Source organism: Scyliorhinus torazame, chromosome 7 (genome assembly GCF_047496885.1).
Source record: "Scyliorhinus torazame isolate Kashiwa2021f chromosome 7, sScyTor2.1, whole genome shotgun sequence".
Classification (NCBI taxonomy): domain Eukaryota; kingdom Metazoa; phylum Chordata; class Chondrichthyes; order Carcharhiniformes; family Scyliorhinidae; genus Scyliorhinus; species Scyliorhinus torazame.
Window position 1 is genome coordinate 40,283,171 of NC_092713.1, and position 19,763 is coordinate 40,302,933.

The window sequence follows — 19,763 nt, forward strand, 5'->3', positions numbered from 1 at the left end:
TAGCTGGTGAGAGATGACGCCATAGGCTCCAGCAGAGGCTGGGCATCCACTCTGCTAACTATTATAGACTTGTTACGACACAGAAGGACGCCATTTTGCCCATTATGTCTGCATCTGATCTCCAAATGGGCATCATGACTTAGTGCCACTCACTTGCCTTTTCCCATGCCTTTCCGCATTCGGAGAGATTTTCCAGTGGTTCCCGCCTGCGGGATCTTCTGGTCCTGCCGACAGTGAACCCCAGCTGCGGGCTTCCCGGCGTTGGGGGGTGGATCCAATGGGAAATACCATTGATCCCGCCACTGGCCAATGGCAGATCGCCTCGTGCTGTCGTGAAACGCGCCACGGGGAGACCAGAGAATCTCGCTCAATGTTTCCATTCAAGTAATTATCTAATACCCACTTGAATGTCTCGATTGAACCTGCCTCCACCACACTTCCAGGCAGTGCATTCCAGACCCCAAGCATTCATTGTGGGAATTTTTTCTCATCACATTTGCATCTTTAAATCTGTGCCCTCTTGTCCCTTTTACGAGTGGGAACAGTCTTCCCCTCTACTCTGCCAGGCCCCTATGATTTTGAACATCTCTATCAAATCTCCTCTTAGCCTTCTTCTCTCCAAGGAGAACAGTCCTAGCCTCTCCAAACTATCCTCATCCCTGGCACCTTGTAAACCTCTTCTGTATTCCCTCCAATTCATTCACATCCTTCCGACAGTGTGGTGTCACAATTGTACGCAATACTCCAGCCGAGGTCTAACCAGAATCTTGTATACGTTCAGCATACCTTCCTTGCTCTTGCACTCTATGCCTCTATTAATAAAGCCCAGGACGGGCAGCACGGTGGCACAGTGGGTTAGCCCTGCTGCCTCACGGCGCCAAGGTCCCAGGTTCGATCCCGGCTCTGAGTCACTGTCCATGTGGAGTTTGCACATTCTCCCCGTGTTTGCGTGGGTTTCGGCCCCACAACCCAAAAGATGTGCAGGGTAGGTGGATTGGACACGCTAAATTGCCCTTTAATTGGAAAAAATTAATTGTGTACTCTAAATTTATTTAAAAAAAGGATGCCCCAGGACCAGGGGGTAATAGATGGCAAGCATATCGCCTTGTGCTCAACGGGCCATCTGGGAGTGCCCTACATCAACAGAGAGGTGTTCCACTCCCTGTGTGACCGCCACATGGAGATCATAATGCTATGAGTGTGCACGATTCCCAGGGAGTGTGCAAGACAGCTACATCCTGGACGAATCAGACATCCTCGGCCTCTTTGAGGACCAACCCAGGATGGACGTTTGGCTCTTGGGGGATAAGGGGTACCTGCTGAGGACTTAGCGAATGATGCTAGTATGGAGGCCATTGACCGATACGGAAATCCTGTACAACGAGGCCACCCGGGTTGTCATTGAATGGTGAAACGGACTCCTCAAAATGCGATTCCAATGCTTTGAACAGCCTGGTGGTGCCCTGCAGTACACCCCCCACAGTGTCGCCCGCTTTATGGTGGCCTGCTATGACCTCAACAATCTAGCACAGCGGGGCAGTGGGGGGGGGAGAGAAAAGGTGAAGGGGACGGAATATGCGGCCACCTCTGAGGAGGAGGGAGAGGACATGGAGGTGCTGGGCCAGGAGGGGCTGGAGACAAGCCTGGGGAGGACCCGCAGGGCCAGCCAGAGGATGGAGGACAGGTGGTGGCGGCGAGGGTCCGGCAAGCCTGGAGGGCCAGGGAGGCCCTCATCCTCACCTGCTCACATAGGACGTGGCCGTCCGTCATTCCCCCAACCCCACCCCACGTCCCGCCTCCCCCATCCCTCTGCCTTCCCACTCACCCCCACTTCACCATCCTCCCCCACCTCCAACCCGCCCCCATCCCTCTGCCTTCCCCCTCACCCCCACTTCTCCATCCTCCCCCACCTCCATCCCGCCCCCCATCCCTCTGCCTTCCCCTTCACCTCCACTTCTCCATCCTCCCCCACCTCCATCCCGCCCCCGATCCATCTGCCTTCCCCCTCACCCCCACTTCTCCATCCTCCCCCACCCCACTTCCCACCCCCCCATCCCTCTGCCTTCCCCCTCTTCACCATCCTCTCCCCGCCCTCCCTCCCTGCATTCCCACCCTCCCAGGATTTGTGTTACATCACTCCAGGGTGCTGATACTTTGTCAGCGCTGTCAACGGGTCACGGTTGAGGGCAGGGGGGGGGGTGATGATAACCCGCAGAGAGCTGAGTACTGGAGCTCCACATTCAATGCCACCATCTGATCCATGTCTGTCTGCTGAGTGCTCCCTCACACCCATCACCTGCACGTGGTGTGTCAGGGGTGGGAGGGGCGTGGTGGAGGAGCCCAGGACTCCATGGCCAATGAGATGGGGCATGGGATTGGTGCTCGGTACACATTGCAGAACCAAGTGCCAGGGGCATCATACTGATCGAGGTCAACAGACTTAAATGGTTTACAACAGTATCCCCAACTGTTCCACTCTCCTGCTGCTGACATTGTGCAGCAGGCTCTCCACTGCAGTCGCCACCATAGCAGTGTTGTCTTCGGTGCCACATATTGACAGCACCATCTCCAGTGCCCGTAGCCTCCGGGACTCCTGCAATCGGCTATGGACCTGCTGGGGTGTCACTGACATCTCCCGCTGAATCTCTCGGCCGCACCCTAACGTCTGCATCAGTTCCGGTAAACCTGTTCCAGAGGTTTAGCATCTGCCTGGGACCCAGTTGGCTCCTGGTATCCAGCAGAACTCTGACTGCTGTCTTGCCTGGGGATTCCTTCCTCCACCTGATCTGCATCTGCAACTGTGTGGGCTCAGCAGAATGTGCCTCAGGATCCTGTCCACTATTCTCACCCACTGAGGTGTGAGGATGAAACTGTGCCGCAACTATTATGATGGCATCCTTTGATCTCTGCTCTCATGTGTCTTTGTGGAGGGGGATGGGGGCACCCCGGACGGGCTGGAGCCACCAGCTACAGGTCCTGTGGGAGAATGGACAAATGGGGCGGGATTCTCCGTAGCCTGACGTCGAAATCGTGTTTGGTGATCGGGCGGAGAATGGGCTCCGACGCCGAAATCGGGGTCGGTGCTGGTTTGATGCTGGTCTGCCATGCTCCGCCACCTACGAAATGGCATCATCGTGACGCATGCCGCGCGCAGTTGCAATGCCGTAGGCACCTCATCGGCCGGTCAACCTGCAATGGTCTGCCCCCAATGGACTGAGATCCCGACAGAGCGGGACACGGGTAGTCCCACAAATCGTGAACCCAGCCTGCCGGCTGTGGACTGTGACCAGCGCCGCCACATTCGACCGGGATCCGTGTCGCTGCCCGTGGGGGGCTTCTGCGAAGGCTGGGTGAACTGGTGGGGGGGGGGTGGCCAAGGGGTGGCCAGGCGGTGGGCTGCGCGGTCGTGGATAACGGGTTGGGTCCACGCACGTCCAGCGCCACTTTTTATGGCGCGACCGCTGCAAGTCATCAGCCGCCCGCATGCGCGGCCCGGGTCCCGGCCATTCTCCGGCCGTTTTCGGCGCGGCACGTGGGAGTTTCAGTCGGCGCCGTGCTAGCTCCTCATTGGTGCCAGAATTGGTGAGGGGTTCATGCCGATTTTCCGGTCATAAAAGAGCACACATGCTCCGCTGGCACTTTGCCGCTGAAATGAAGAATCCAGCCCGTGGTCAGTAGGAGGCATGTGGCAGTCTGTATGGCATAAACAACTCACGCTTGGCAGGTCATCTGGCCGGGAGTGGATAGATCCTCACCTCTGCGCCGTGCGTCAACCTCTGAGGTGGCCACTGCTCTGTCCTCGGCCACACCTGCGACCTCCAGGTCCCATTCCTCAATGAGGGTGAGGACTTTGATTCCTGGCACCCTGCCACCCCTCCCGTCGCTCATGGGGACACAGAGGGGGCATTGTTAGCCCCACGCATGGTTAATCATGTGGGCGGCTTGGGGTTTTGGGAGGGGGTTGGGGAGTATGGGCGAGAGGGTATGTGGCATGGGATGGTATGTGGTTGGTGGGGTGGGGTGGTCAGGGGTCTGGCGCAAACTCACCTAAGAGGCCCAGTGGAGGTCGTTGACCTTCTTGCTGCACTGGGTGGCAGTCCTCCTGGTCACGCTCCCCGAGCTGACTGCCGCTGCCACTTCCTCCCGGGTGCCGGTGGCTGCCCTGCGCCTGACTTTGTGATCCTCAGGACAACAGGACATCCCGTCTGACCTCTACCACGTTCAACGGTCTGGCCAGGTTGGCTTCACCGAATGGTGGGCCAGGTCATCTTGGCGCCATGGCTGTGAGCTGAGTGGGGTTAGCTGTGCAAAATCAGTTTAAGTGCTGCTCTACCTTGTTGGCAGAACGCTGGCAAGCCCCGTCCGGGAAAATTAGCTGACGGGACTATCATTTGTGCTGAGAAGCCCGTAGGGCCTCGTTAAGTGGACCAATTAACGTTTTATAACGGCGATGGCCTCGCCTCGCGTCAGGAAGCTCGCAGCAATTCCCGCTAGCTACCACACTGAGAAACATTTTGATTAAATCGTGCCCATTGTCTCTCAATGTTCTTCCTACCAAATTCATCGCCTCTCACTTCCCCACATTGAGCTTTGTTAAGATTAAACAGTTTGGGCTTATACTGCTGGAGTTTAGAAGGATGAGAAGGGATCTGATAGAGGGATATAAAATATATATAAATATATAAAACACTAAAAGGGATTGATAAAATAAATGTAGACCAAATGTTATCCCTTGTGAGGCAATCTAGAACAAGCGATCATGGGATGTAGGTTGAGAGGTGGTAGGTTTAAAACTGAGAGGGGGAGGCACTATTTTTCACAGAGGGTGGTGAATTTGTGGAACTCGCTGCCCCATAGTGCGGTGAAGACCGAATCATTAAATGGTTTCAAGAGTGAGACAGATATATCTATGATTAAGAAAATGTGTTAAAGGGATATGGGCAACAGGTGAGGAGGTGGATTTGAGACCAGGAAGAGCTCAGCCATGATGTGATTGAATGGTGGAGCAGGCTCGAAGGGCTGCATTGCCTATTTCTGCTTCTAATTCCTGTGTTCCTAAGTACCTTTCTGCCCACTCCACCAACTTGTCCATGTCCTTTTGAAGTTCTACACTCTCCTCTTCACAGTTGACAATACTTCCAGGTTTTGTGCCAACCCCGAACTTTGAAGCTGTCTCATGCACACCAAAATCAAATCATTAATATATATCGGGAAAAGCAAGGGTCCCAATACCGGGAACACCACTACAAGCCTTCCTCCAGCCCCAAAAATCCATTGACCATTACTCTCTGCTTCCTATTAACTATCATTAGATTTTTAAAAATCTTTATTGTAGGCTTACATTAACACTGCAACAAAGTTACTGTGAAAAGCCCCGAGTCGCCACATTCCGGCGCCTGTTCAGGTACACAGAGGGAGAATGCAGAATATCCAATTCACCTAACAGCACGTCTTTCGGGACTTGTGGGAGGAAACCCACGCAGACACAGGGGGAACGTGCAGACTCCGCACAGACAGTGACCCAAGCCGGGAATCGAACCTGCGACCCTGGAGCTGTGAAGCACAGTGCTAACCACTGTGCTACCATGCCTCACTTAACCAGTTCGCTTTGGCACTTATTGGCAGAGGGAGATTTAGGAACGTTTCAGTTTCTGTGTTTGGTAAAGTGTTGAAAAGAATTGCAAAGCTGTGTATTTCATGCTCTTTCATTGGAAATCAAAACCCTCAATTTTGGACACTTAAATAAATCATTACGAGGACAGAAAAGACCCCCAAAAATCGACCAAAAAACCCATTTAACATGGATGACCTTTTCATTGGTCTATGAGTATGGAAATATAAGCATTTGTACTGTATGATGCATATTCTTAATCCTTTATTCCTGATGACTGCTACAACCATGGGAATCAAACAAATCTTTAAATATTGTGTGTAATACGTGAATAAATTAGCTTGCAATTTTTAGTGAGCTTCAGATTATTTTCTGGAATAATTATTGTTTTAGTTGCTGATTGTGGTATGTTGGGCTCATGTCCTCTTCTCCTTTTCCTTTCTCAGCTGCCAATACTGGCCTCCTCCATTGTCAGTCTTTACTTCCTGGAGCTCACGGACGTCTTCAAGCCAGTTCGCTCGGGCTTCAACTGCCATGACAGGACGCTCAGCATGCCGTACATTGAACCCCCTCAGGAAATCATCCCCTTCCTCATGCTGCTTAGCTTGGCATTCGCTGGACCCGCAGCGATGGTGCGTACCTCGTACAATGTTGAGAAATCCACCTTAACATTTGAAGCATTGGTATTTAACATATGATTGATTTTAGAGTCTTTTCCAATTGCACCCTCATGTTTAAGAGTGAATCAAATCAGTGAAAGTCACTGAGACTATGCATAATTCCTTGTTATTCTGCAAGCTTGACCGATAATTTCATTGAACATGAGATTGAGATTTCACGCATGAGCGTTTTAAAGGTTAATTCTCATTTAAAGTAATATTAAATAGCCAGCAGCAGAATGTGATTTGCTATGCTTTCTTTAGAGGCTGTTTTCTATGTTCTGCCAAAGACTCGTGCCCATTGGATGAGTAGATTCATTTGGTGGGCTCCAGAGCACACAGAGCATTTCTCTTTCTCACAGCATAGTTGTTTCCATCATTTCCAAGAATAGCAAAGCCCCTGCTTTACCCGTTCCTCTTTTACCTTTCATTCTGCTGTGAGCTATGCTGAGTGCACCAGGCTGCACGCAGGGCAGAATTGAAATGCTATAGCCAGAGGGCCTGCCCACTGGGGGGGAAACCCTGCCATGGCCATTTTTGGGAGTCCTGATGGCATCAGGATCTTAATCTGCCCGCCATCTGAGTTCCTGGCTCCTCTGAGGCAAACTGCACCCTCCCCCCCCCCCCCCCCCCCCCCCCACCCCCCACCCAATCCCCACACCCCATCCCCTCCCTCCAAGAAATCCTGGTACGAGATGGATATCCTCCTCCTAGAGTTGCGAGTCTCAGCTTCTGGCCAATCACAAGCCAGCAGCTCTCCTGTACAAACATTGCCACCAGCAGCAGTGGCCACTGCTGGTACTGCAGGTCCACCCACAATTTGGATCATTAGTGAAGTCCCCGGAAAAAAGTAAGCGGGGTGAGTTGACCAGGGTCAGACAGAGAGGCTGCGGTAAGGGGGGGGGGGGGGGGGGGGGGGGGGGGGGGGGGGCGGGGGGGGGGGGCGGGGGGGGGGGGTTTGAGGTATGTGGTACACTTTGAAAGACATTAAGGGTGCTTACTCCAGATCTCTCCATTCCCACTGGAGATGCCTCCATCAAGCATCGAATGACCAGGAGATTAAATGCCAGCGTAACTCCACATACATTGGATTCAGACTTTGGGAGGAGTATAAGGGTTAATATGGGACTGAGAATAGTACCACGCACACAATGACATAAGAAGGCACATGCCCCAGACTCAAATGTGGTGTTGAGCAGAGATGGGTTAAGCCCTCAGCATGGAGTTAGCCCTAACCTGTACCCTTTACTGTATATCTCTAATAGTTCTACTTGTTAATAAAGATTTATAACTAACCTACTGAAGACCACAAAGAATCCTTTTGGAGACACTTCTGTGACCCCAGCACCTGGAACATTGGCCATTTGAGTGTTGAGAGAACAGGACCTAACGGGTGACAATTTATGGGCATCTGGACAAGGTTTCCTGACCATCGTAATTAATTTTATAGGGGTTTTGCCTAAATGCTTGTGTATCTGACTACTGTTTTTTTGATGGGCTCTCCCATTGAATCTGGAGGATGTGGCAGAGGCATTGTTGATGGAATTCCTATAGTGTTGCTGGTAGACAGTCTAATTTTCATTGCCACACAGCAGTGTGGTGACGCCAGCTGCTCTGTACACTAGGATTTTTGTGTCAAATACTCACTGCCATAGTTGGTAGAAGGCTGAGCTGATGCAGTTGATCCAGTGTTGGATCTCCTCTCTTTTGAGAGAGGCAGATGCCAGGTTATGGGAAGTGCACAATCTATTTCCAACATCTATGGGAGGTGAATATTTGGCTGACCAGGCACGGGTTGGTTTGAGTTTTGTGTTGGTAGCAATCAAGTACAGGCCAGGTTCCATGCAAATATGGTGCAGAGTAGGCAATGACACTGCAGTTATCCGCAAACTGCAGACCTTGCATTTTTACGGTGATTAGTTTTGGCACGGAGGCAACTGAGGTGAAAGAGTTTTCCATCCAGACAGTATTTAATACTGACACCAGAGGCCGGTTGATCTTTGCTCAGGTAAATAGCCACTGCCAGCTGGACTGTAAATAGTTTGGGTGTTACAATGCCTTGCTGGACCTTGGCCTGGATCTTGAAGGGGACTGTTTCAGATCTCCCACTCAAGACAGTTGTTGACATATCATCGTGAAGCAGATGCCACAGTATGAGGAAGTTTGTTGGATGCCCATACCTTTGAAACACAATCCACAGATCCTGAGGGATTTACTGAGTCAAATGCTTTGGTCAGTCGATGAGTGCCATGAAGAGCTCCTGATGTTGTTGGCAATATTTTTCTTGGACTGGTCTGGCAAAACAAACATGTTGGAGGGTCATTTGGAAGGTCAAGAGCCACATTGTGTCTCTGGGAGGATCTCCTAAACCACAAGAAGTAGGTGGTTCACAAGAATACATGTCCGGACGTTTGCTGCTTTGGACATTAGTAGGCCATTCAGCCCATCAAGCCTGTTCCACCATTTAATGAGATCATGGCTGATCTATGGCCTAACTCCATGTAATGGGAAACAAAGGGTAATAGTCGATGGTTGCCCTTGCAATTGGTAAGTTATTTCAAGTAGTGTTCCACAAGGCTCCCTGTTGGGACCCTTACTGTTTGTGTTATATATTGATGATTTGGACGTGAATGTGGGGAGCACGATTGGGAAATTTGCAGACAACACAAAGATTGGTCGAGTGTTGACAGTGTAGAGGACAGGTATAATCTTCAGAATGATATAGATGGATTGGTGGAATGGGCCAGAAAGTGGCAGATGGAATTTTAACACAGAGAAGTGTGAGGTCATGCATTTAAGGAAGTCAAATAGTTATAAAGAGTACGCAATAAATGGAATTATACTAAGAGGGGTAGATGAAGTGATAGATCTTGACTACAAGTACACAGGTCCCTGAAGACAGCAGTTCAAATAGACAAGGTTGTTCAGAAAGCATATGGAATGCTCTCCTTCAAGGGCAGAGGTACAGGGTGCGATTCACCGGCCTCGTTCCTGGGGGCTGGGGGTGATGATAACCTGCAGAGAACTGAACGCCAGTGCTCCTCAATTTATACCATAGTCTGACCACTGCCTATCTGCTGAGTGCTCGCTCACACCCATCACCTGCACGCAGTGTGCCCTGCGGGGAGGGGTTGATGCCTGGAGAGAAAGGCGAAGGGTTCAGAGGTTGGCCAGCATTGCAGAAGGAAGTGACAGAGGCATTATACTGGTTATGCTCAAGGGTCTTTGATGTGCTACACAATTCCCCACTCATCCAATGGTGCCGACTGACCCCCCCCCCCCACCACCCCTCCCCCTCCCCCACCTCGTACTTAACCCCCAGCCCCCCCCACCCCCACCCCATCCCCGATCCCCCGGTGCCCTCAGTGATCCTCGATGTGCTTGGCCTTCCTAGCTCTAAAGCTACATCCAGGTGTCTCCTCAGGATGCACATCTGAGGTGGAGACAGCCAGCTGCTCACATCGTTCCGTGGCCTTCGATGTCCTTGGTGGGGTACCCTGGGGACTCTGGAACCGGAGGGGCCTCCCTACACTTATCTGCGGCACATGCACAGCCGTGCCACCCTGTCCCTTGTACTGACTGTGAGACGGGGCATCATAAGGGGAGCTCAGGGGAGCTCGTGGCCACCGTCACCACTCCAAGGGATGGGTCCAGGTTGGGACAAAGTGCCCCCTCCTCCAGTCAGTGCCCATAGGGGCCTGGGGTTCACCTAGCGATGGAGGGGGAGCTGGATTAAGTCCAGCGTGCCCCTGCATCATCTGGCTCTGCCAGGTTCCCCATGGTCCAGACCATCGTATCAATGCCCTCAGTGATGCTCCTCAGTGACTTGGACATGCTCTGCAATGCCGCGGCAATGCCACCTGCAACTGGGACAAGTTTTCCAGTGCCTCAGCCATTCCCATCTGAGAGCGGGACATGTCCCGCAGAACCCCATCAAGGCCAGCCTGGTACTGGGTAACATCCCTCAGTGAGTTGAACATTTTGCCGAGCCCCTCAGCCATGGCTGTCACCGACTACGCAACGCCTTGGACACCTTCACTAATGGTGCTGACGTTGTGCACCAGGCTCACCACTGCGGTCACCACCCTAGCAGTGTTGGCCTCGGTGCCCACATTGACGGTGACATCTCCAATGCCCGTAGCCTCTGGGACTCCTCCAATTAGCTATGGACCAGCTGGAGTGTTGTTGCGTCTCCCTCTGAATGTCCTGACCACACTCTAGTGTCTCCATCAACTCCGGGTAACTGTGTACCACAGGCTCAGCATCAGACTGAGACCTGGGATCCAGCAGACCTCCGACATGCTGTCTCGCCTAGGGGTTCCTGCCTCCAACTGATGTACATCAGCAGCAGTGTGGTACTCATCAGATTGTGCCCCAGAAGCCCGTCCACTAACGTTTCCCACCGAGGTGAGTGTATCTGCGCTGGTGGAGGATGGGGATGACAGCTGTGACGCGTCTATCGTGTCTTCCTCAGAGCTCCCCTCTGAGGTGGCCTCCTGGGAGCCTCCCCTGGCCCCAGCTTGTGTCGGCGCCATCAGCTGCAGGATCTACGGGAGAATGGACAACTGGTCAGTGGGAGGGATTGGTCAGTCAGTAAGGCAATAACAACTCACGTTTGACAGGTCCTCCGGGTGGGGCCCGGTGGTTCCTCACCTCTGCGGTGTCCACTAGACACCGCGTGGATAACCGCTCTGTCCTCGGCCACCCTAGTCACCTCCAGGGCCCGCTCCTCAAAGGTGGTGAGTATTCTTTTGTCCGACACCTGGCTGCCAATCTGGGCCCTCTCCCAGTGATTGCAGGAGAACTTTTCGTGAGGAGACTCAGAGAGGGCATCGTTAGCCACATACGTGGCTCACAGTGGTGGGAGGGGGATGTGAAGGAAGTGGTTGATGCTGACGTGGGGACGGAAAAGTCTAGAGCGGGGTTGGGGGGGGGGGGGGGGGAGATGCGGGGGGGTCTTGCTTTGGTGTCTACTCACTCGTGCTGACTGGTGCAGATTACTGACCTTTCTTCGGCACTGGCCAGTCCTCCTGATCGCACTCCCAGAGCTGACAGCCACATCCACCTAATTCCAGGCAGCATTGGCTGCCTGATGGCTCATCCTCTGGGACCCTCGGGGGAACAGGACATCTTTCCTGGCCTCCAGTGTGTCTGGGAGCCTCCGCAGGTCTCCATCGCCAAATCATGGGGCCAGTCTCCTTGGCGCCATTGTTAAGAGCTGACTGGGGTTGGCTGGGCAAGTGCTGCTTAAGTGTTGCTCGACCTTGTTAACGGGGGGGCTGGCGCGCACGGTGCCGGAGCATCGGCTGGCGAGCCTTCATTTGTGGCGAGAGGCCCATAGAGTCTCGTTAAGTGGATCAATTAATGTTGAAGAGCGTTGCCGACCTCGCTGAGCTGAGCTCTGGGAAGCTAGCGGCAGTTCCCGCTCGCCATCACATTACAGGGAGGACGCAATTGCTCTGTAGAGAGTGCAGAGGATGTTTAAAAGAATGTTGCCAGGGCTAGAAAAAAGTGTAGCTATGAGTAGAGATTGGATAGATTGGGGTTATTTTCCTTGGAACAAAGGCTAAAGGGTGGCTTATTTGAGGTGTACATAAATTATGAGGGGAAGAGATGGAGTGGATAGGATAAATTGTTTCCCTTGGTGGGGAATTCTAGAACTAGGGGACATAGATTCAAGATAAGTGGCAGAAGGTGTAGAGGGAACCTGAGGAAGAACGTTTTTACACAGAGGGTAGTGGGAGTCTGGAATTCGCTGCCCGAGTTAGTGGTGGAGGCAGAGACCCTTAATTCTTTCAAAAAGTACCTTGATCTGCACCTTAAGTGCTGTAAGCTACAGGGCTATGGACCGGGTGCAGGACGGTGGTATTAGAGAGGGCACCAGGGTATCCTCGGGCTGGCATGGACAAGATGGGCCGAATGGCCTCCTTCTGTGCTGTAACTTTTCTTTGATTCTATGACCTGACTTTGGCTCATATCCCTTAATATCTCTGCTTAACAAAAATCTATCTATCTCAGATTTAAAACGAACAATTGTTCTAGCTTTAACTGCTATTTGTGGGAGAGTTCCAAACCTCAACCACCCTTTGAATGAAGAAGTTCTTGAGTACCCCCAATTAATTTTTTCCAATTAAGGGGCAATTTAGCGTGGCCAATCCACCTATCCTGCACATCTTTGGGTTGTGGGGCAAAACCCACGCAAACACAGGGAGAATGTGCAAACTCCACACGGACTGTGACCCAGAGCCGGGATCGAACCTAAGACCTCGGCGCCATGAGGCAGCAGTGCTAACCACTGTGCCACCGTGCTGCCCTAGAAGTTCTTCCTAACATCTCCCCTGAGAATATGGCCCTAGTTTTAGAATCTCCAACCAGTGGAAATAGTTTACCTTTATCTACTCTGTCTTTCCCTGTTAATATCTTGAATACTTCGATCAGATCACACCATAACCTTCTAAATTCTAGCGAAAACAGGCCTATTTGTGTAATCTCTTCTCGTAATTTAACCCATGTTGTCCAGGTAAAACTATGTTGCACTCCCTCCAAAGGCAGAATATCCTTCCTAAGGTGTTGTGCCCAGACTGTTCACAGTTCTCCAAGAGGGGTCTAACCAGGGTTTTGTACAGCTGCAGCATATCTTGTGTGTCTTTATACTCCAATCCTCTGGATATAAAGGCTAGCATTTCATTAGCCTTTTAAATTATTTTCTGCACTTGTTTGTGGCATTTTAAGGATCTATGCACCTGAACCCCCAAGTCTCTTTGGGCATTTACTGTACTTAACCTCTTTCCATTTAGAAAGTAATCTGCTTTATCTTTTTTTGGTCCAAAATGGATAACCTCATACTTGCTTACATTGAATTCCATCTGCCACAATTTTGCCCATTTACTTAGTCTATCAATATCTCCTTGCAATTGTATGCTATCGTCTAGATAAGTATACAATGCTGTTTTGTTGTGCTCTTGACGTAGCAAAAGCTGCTTCCTTGATGTACACTCTGACAAAGGAAGGTTCAGACTTGGAGATAGCTTTAACACGTTTATTAAACTATTAACAATTCTCCTACTTGGATTCGACTCTACTGTTAATCCTTCTATAGCTACTCAGACTGACAAACCGTCTGCTACAATCCACATGGTGGGTGTGATGTGTTTCAAATCAACCCTGTGTACACACTGAGTGTCTCCACTGGAAAAAGCCTGAGCATGTGTGCCGTGTCCTTTTATATGGGTTCGTGTAATGCCCTCCTGATGTAGTGTCACCTCTGTGTGTATCTTGAATGCCCATTGGTCGTGTCCTATCTTACTGACTTATTGGTTGACTGTGTGGTCGTGTCCTGTCTTACTGACCTATTGGTTGACTGCCTGTGTGTCATGTCTCTGGTGCTCCCTCTAGTGTCTAGCTAGGTGTAGTGTATGTACATTAATCCTTTGTGTACTTACAGCGATGTATATCACCACATCCCCTTTTTTTAATTACATATTTTCTGTACAGTGTTAAAGAAAATTGAACAAACTAGGTAGATGAGTGATGCTATGTACAAGTTATGATGACTGTACAATAGTATACAAGACCAAATAACAGTTGGATGACTTTGAGGATAAGACACTACAAAATAAAAGTTAGGAGTCCAAAGTTCATGAATTTATATGGTCTGGTATAGACGTGTCAATGGCGACGTTGTCATTCCCTTGTGAACGCCGCCAGTGTCCTGGTGTTTGGTCATCAGGAGGTGTTCAAGTGTTCAAATCACCTCACTGACTGATTTGGAGACTGTTTCGGGTTTTTTTTCGATGCTTATGGTAGCAATTCTTGATGGCACCTGTCGTGAAAGCCAGGCTGCCTGTTGGTAGTGCAGCAAAAGTGAAGTGGTAAGATGCATTGTCCTGCCATGGTATGTCATTGTGCTGAGCTGAGCAGTAACAGTGTCCCGTATTTGCAGAGTTGTATCATGTCGTACCAGTCGTAGTTGCATTGGTGTTGTGTTTGTCGTGCTTGTTGTCGATGTTGTTGCCTTTGGTACGCTTCTTGCCATTGTTTCTGATGTTGTTGTTCTGTTGGTTGGTTTTGTTGTTGTGTTTGCTGCGCTCAAGGACCACACTCTGTGAATAATACGAGTCCTTCACACAGTTACCCGTGTCAGCGTGCTTTGTCTTGAGTGTGCCGTCACTGAGTTCGCGGCGCTCCCCGCCTGGAGTCATGTCCGGCTTACATGAATCAGCTTTGGCTTGTCGATTCTCCCTGTCTGGAGTCTGGTCTGTTTCACCTGAGTCAGTTTTGGCTTGTCGATGCTCCCCGTCTGGAGCCCTTTCTGGTTCACCTGAATCAGCTTTGGTTTCTTGCCGCTCCCCGTCCGGAGTCATTGCAGGTTCACTTGTATCTTCTGTGGTTTCTTGATGCTCCACGTCTGGAGTCAAAACGTTCAGGAATGCATTTGCTTGTGGAGAGGCTCGAGCAAATGACGTTTGAAGTAACGTGGTGTCACCGGAGACACCAGTAGTCTCACTGTGATTGTCGAGTACCTCTGTACATTCCAGCTGAGGTCTGTCACGTTGCACATCTGGTATGGGAAGTGGGATGTCGTCATCACTTGTCTCACATACAGTGGGTAGAGCCTCAGTGTCTTCTTGTCGTTCACTTGAGCTGGGTAGACTGTCAGAGTCTTCTTCTTGTTCACGTGAGCGTGGTAGACTGTCATAGTCTTCTTGCTGTTCACTGGAGCATGGTAGACTGTCATAGTCTTTCTGTTGTTCACTTGAGCATGGCAGACTTGCATTGTCTGCTGCTGGTTGCTCAGAGGAAGTTGGTCGACCCTCATGGTCTTGTTCATGCAAGGACTGCGCCCTGGAGTCTTGCGTTCCTTTCATCGGGAGTTCGTCCACGAACTCACTGTGGAGGCTTGTGTCACTCCCTCTGTGGAGTCTTGCAGCATTCCTTGTGTGGAACCATGCATTGGTATCGCTTTGGAGACTGTCATCGTTTCTTGTTCATGCAAGGACTGCGCTCTGGAGTAGCTTTTATCGTGGAGGCTGTCCACAAGCTCGCTGTGGAGGCTTGTGTCACTGAAGTCACTTTCTGTGTGGAGATGTGCAGTTGTCTCGCTGTGGAGTCTTTCATCGCTTTCTGTGTGGAGACTGGGACCCTTCGTGGTGCATGGACCACTCTCTCTGTGGAGTCGGGGACTCTTCACGGTGCGTGGACCACTCTCTGTGTGGCAGGACGCCGCTTGCTGTCTCTTGGCGTCAGGCCGCAGCATAATCCTGCACTCACGAGTCGGGATGTCGTATATGCTGGGCTGAAGATCCTCAAATCCGAAGAACACATCCGGATCTGTGTCGGATTCTTCACTGTAGGACACAGCTCGTTCGGATTTGGTACTGGGGTCGCCATCGCCAATGATGAAATCGTCTGAGTCGTAGTCCTCTAGGACCATATCATCACATTTTGTGTCGGAGCTGGATTGGGCTCGCGATGTCCAAAGAAAAATTCAAGGTCCGAGTCATAGTCTTCAAGGACTGTATCGTCTCTTTGGGCGGTGCTAACTGCTTGTTGCAGGGTTGCGGGGGTTACTTTCAGCTACTGGTCGAATTTCAGACATTGTGCTGTCGTTCCAGGTGAAGGAATCTGGTTTTGAGGCTTAAAATTATTTTTTTCTTGTTTTGGGATATTTCCCCTTTAAGTGGGCATGGTCCAGGGCCTCTGACGTCACGAAGTGTGTGACGTAGTGCGTAGGAAGCAATTGCGCATGCGCAGATCACTGTTCCTTTACTTGGGGCCTTCTTTTCAATTGCGCATGCGCATGCGCAAATGGACTTTCCTGTTCTGTGCGCACTTCGCGCAACTGCGCATGTGCAGCACCTTTTCCAAAATGGCTGCAATTCAAAACTGCCATTCGTTGCTGCAAGCCGGCCTCGTGGCGAGTTTTCGTGCCTCTTTTACCTTTTCTTCTTGCATGTTCCTCGCAGAATTCTTGGAATTTGTCCAGGACTGCCTGGAAGTCGCTCTTGTTTTGCACCTTTGAGTATTTGAAGGTCTGGAAGATTTCAGCTGGTTCTGGACCCGCGATGATAAGTAGCAGCTTTATTTTTTTCTGCATCCGCCACGCCATCTAGGTCGGACGCTACCAGGCAGATCTCGAATCTCTGCCTGAAGCAAAGCCAGTTTTCACTGAGATTGCCTTGGTACCTGAGCTGCTGTGGAACCGAACATCATCTTGCCTGGCTGCTGTTGCTGGTTGTCACTGTTTTGTTGAGTTGAGCTATGTGGATTTAACAGTCACTCCTGGGTACCATGTTTCGTTATGCTCTTAATGTAGCATAAGCTGCTTCCTTGAGGTGCACTCTGACAGAGGAAGGTTCAGACTTGGAGATGGCTTTAACACATTTATTAAACTATTAACAATTCTCCTACTCGGATTCGACTCTATTGTTAATCCTTCTACAGCTACTCAGACTGATGAACCAGTCTGCTACAATCCACGTGGTGGGTGTGATGTGTTTCAAATCAACCCTGTGTACACACTGAGTGTCTCCACTGGAAAGAGCCTGAGCATGTGTGCTGTGTCCTTTTATATGGGTTGGTGTACTGCCCTCCTGTGGTAGTGTCACCTCTGTGTGTATCTTGAATGCCCATTGGTTGTGTCCTATCTTACTGACCTATTGGTTGACTGTCTGTGTGTCATGTCTCTGGTGCTCCCTCTAGTGTCTAGCTTGGTGTAGTGTATGTACATTAACCCTTTGAGTACTTATAGTGCTGTATATCACCACAAATGCCACCTGACCTTGTGGATATACGAATTTGGATATACGACTTTTTAGGTCACCATCCTAGTTGTTAATGGATAATGTGAATAATTATCCCCAATACAGATCCTTGTAGTTCACCACTAGTCACATCCTGCCAAGTAGAGTAATTACCCTTTATCCCCATTCTCTGTCATCTGCCACTCATCCAATTTCCTAACCATGTCAATAATGTGCCCTCAACTCCGTGGGCTGAGTTAACATTCTCCTATGTGGGACTTTCTCAAGGGCTGGATTCTCCCAAAATTAGACTATGTCCCCACGCCAGTGTAAAACGGTGGAGTTTTAGTCTAGAAATTCCTTACAAAAAGTTGCTGCAGAGGGCTAGCAGGGATCCGGAGTGAACCTCGCAGCTTTTGCTGCGAATACGTGCCCCCGCACTTCCGGTTCGGAGTCCTCGCCAAGCTCCATGGCGGACTCAGACCGCGGAGCCACACAGAGAAAAGAGACCCCCCCAATCGACCACACGCCCGAGCCCGAAACCGCGCAGATTTAATCCCTGGCCACCTATAAGGCACCCCCTGGCCTCTGATTCCCCCGCCCCGACCAGGGCGGCCACAGACTGAGTCCGCAGCCACTACACCAGCACCCAGACCGGCAATAGGTGGCTAGTTCCACGCCGTCGGGAACTTAGCCGGTCGGGAGCGGAGGATTGCTGGGCAGGCCTCTGGCAATGGCCCCCCGGCGGCGCGGCGTACTCAGCAGTCACGCCGATTTTCAGGGCCTGGAGAATCGCCGGAACGGCGCCAGGCCCAATTACGGCGTGAAAGTGGATTCTCCGCACCCATGCCGGCCGCGATTTTGGCACGGGGTTGCGGAGAATCCAGACCCACATGTCTTCTGTAAGTCAATATCATAATATCCATAGGCATTTTCCTGTCCAATACCTTAGGTACCTCTTCAAAAAATTCAATAAGATTAGTCAGGCCGGACCTTCGCTTCGCGAATTCATGCTGGCTCTCCCTGATTGACTGAAATTTTGAGGTGTTCAGTTACCTCATTCCTGATTATAGACTCCAGTAATCTCCCCACCACAGATGTTAGTCTAACCACTCTGTAATTCTCTGGCTTCCTCCTTTCACACTTATTAAAAAGTGGAGTGACAAGTGCAATTTTCCAATCCCGAAGGGCTACTCCTGAATCTAGGGAACTCTGAACAATTATAGTTAGTCTGAAAGATTAATGCCTCGATAGTTTCCACAACATGATTTATCTCCCTTCTCGAAGATAGTGCTAGTATCCTCCATCAGGTGTAGTATAATTGGATGCAGATTGAGCTCATTTTGCTCTGCCCCTCAACCCTAATCTCAAAAGAACACCTCATACTGGGATAGGGCAATACTTTTTCATTTGCCAGATCAGCCATTCTGTGATATTTCCTATTGAGAGCGATCATTTGCATCAAAGAAAGATAGCTTTGCAATTTTGCCCAGAACCACTTGCAGAGGTTCAAGAAAGCAGCTCACCACCACCTTCCCAAAGGCAACTCGGGATGGGCAGTAAATGTCAGCCCAGTCAGCGAAGCCCATGTCCCATGAATGAATTTTTTTAAAGTCTGGATTGAGAACGAGTGAAACCAATTTCAGACTTCCAACTACCACAGAGGATTTGAACCGGGGCCTCAAGAGGTCAAAGGCCAGCATTAAGTTGTCTACACAGCTCAGATCCTCCCCAAAAAATGTATGCTGAAAAAGATAGTTATGGTCCTGAATTTCCTTGATAATTCTGCCTGGTCTCCCATCAAGTGGTTCAGCTGAACCTACCAGCTTGCAGTACATCCCTGCCAACTCCAACAACTCCCATTCACTTTGTAAGGGAAGGGCCTCTCTACTTTGCAGCTATATGTTCAGTGATGCCAAGGTTTGGAGCAGGACTTGGGGCTCCCCACACTGAGAGTTCTTAGTTCCCAGGCAAAAAGTGATAATCAGTGTCCATGTTTACAAAGTCTGCACAGTGTATGTAGTCAGGGGATGCGAGTTTCACTTTTTAACCATCTCCCTCCCCACTTTCCAACCCGTTCCCACCCAGGGTGGTGTCATAATATACACCAGTATACCATGGTGCAGATACACACACACTGATGGACACACAGCGGGACCAATCAACACACAAAACACTGCAGCCAATCACCAGTTAGAGCACACTCACTATAAAGACAGGGAGCATCAGAGTTCCCGCTCATTCGGGATGCATCCTCTCAGGACAGAGCTTACAGCTTGCAGCACAGATCTTCGCCATGTGCTGAGTGCATAGACTGGTTAGGACAAGGCATAGGTCTTTAGTTCAATCTAACATCGTGTTAACCCACAGTGAAAGTATGTTCAACAGTTTCTGACTTAATAAAATAGTGTTGCACTATTTTAAGTGTTGGTATGTGTTCCACGGATCCCGAGCACCCAACACATCAGGTGGGATGGTGGAGTTGGGGGTGGGCGGGGGGGTTGTGCATGACTGTTCAATATTCAGGCCTGCAAGGGCCACATCATCATCTGAAATATCAGGAAAACTTCAACAAACTGAACAATTAGGGGAGCGAGCAATCGCAAGGAACAACTTTAAACTGCATCGTGAAGAGAAAAAGAAAATAAGTCTGTCACTGATACAGGAAGAGCCAATTCACAGGACTTTGTATACTTAAATGCTGTGATTTAAGATAAACAGAGCCACAGTCATTCTGCTGGTTGTGGAAAA

The 19,763-nt window shown here is 50.4% G+C and overlaps 1 protein-coding gene across 2 annotated transcripts in view; it reads left to right on the forward strand.

Moving 5' to 3' along the window:
* plppr4a (phospholipid phosphatase related 4a) overlaps positions 1–19,763 on the forward strand; it is a 113,820-nt gene that overhangs the window by 34,583 nt on the left and 59,474 nt on the right. For both annotated transcript variants that reach the window (XM_072510580.1, XM_072510579.1), the window contains one exon: positions 6,058–6,243. In XM_072510580.1, the coding sequence (XP_072366681.1) occupies positions 6,163–6,243 (81 nt within the window). In that variant the 5' untranslated portion in view covers positions 6,058–6,162. The remainder of the gene's footprint in view (positions 1–6,057; positions 6,244–19,763) is intronic.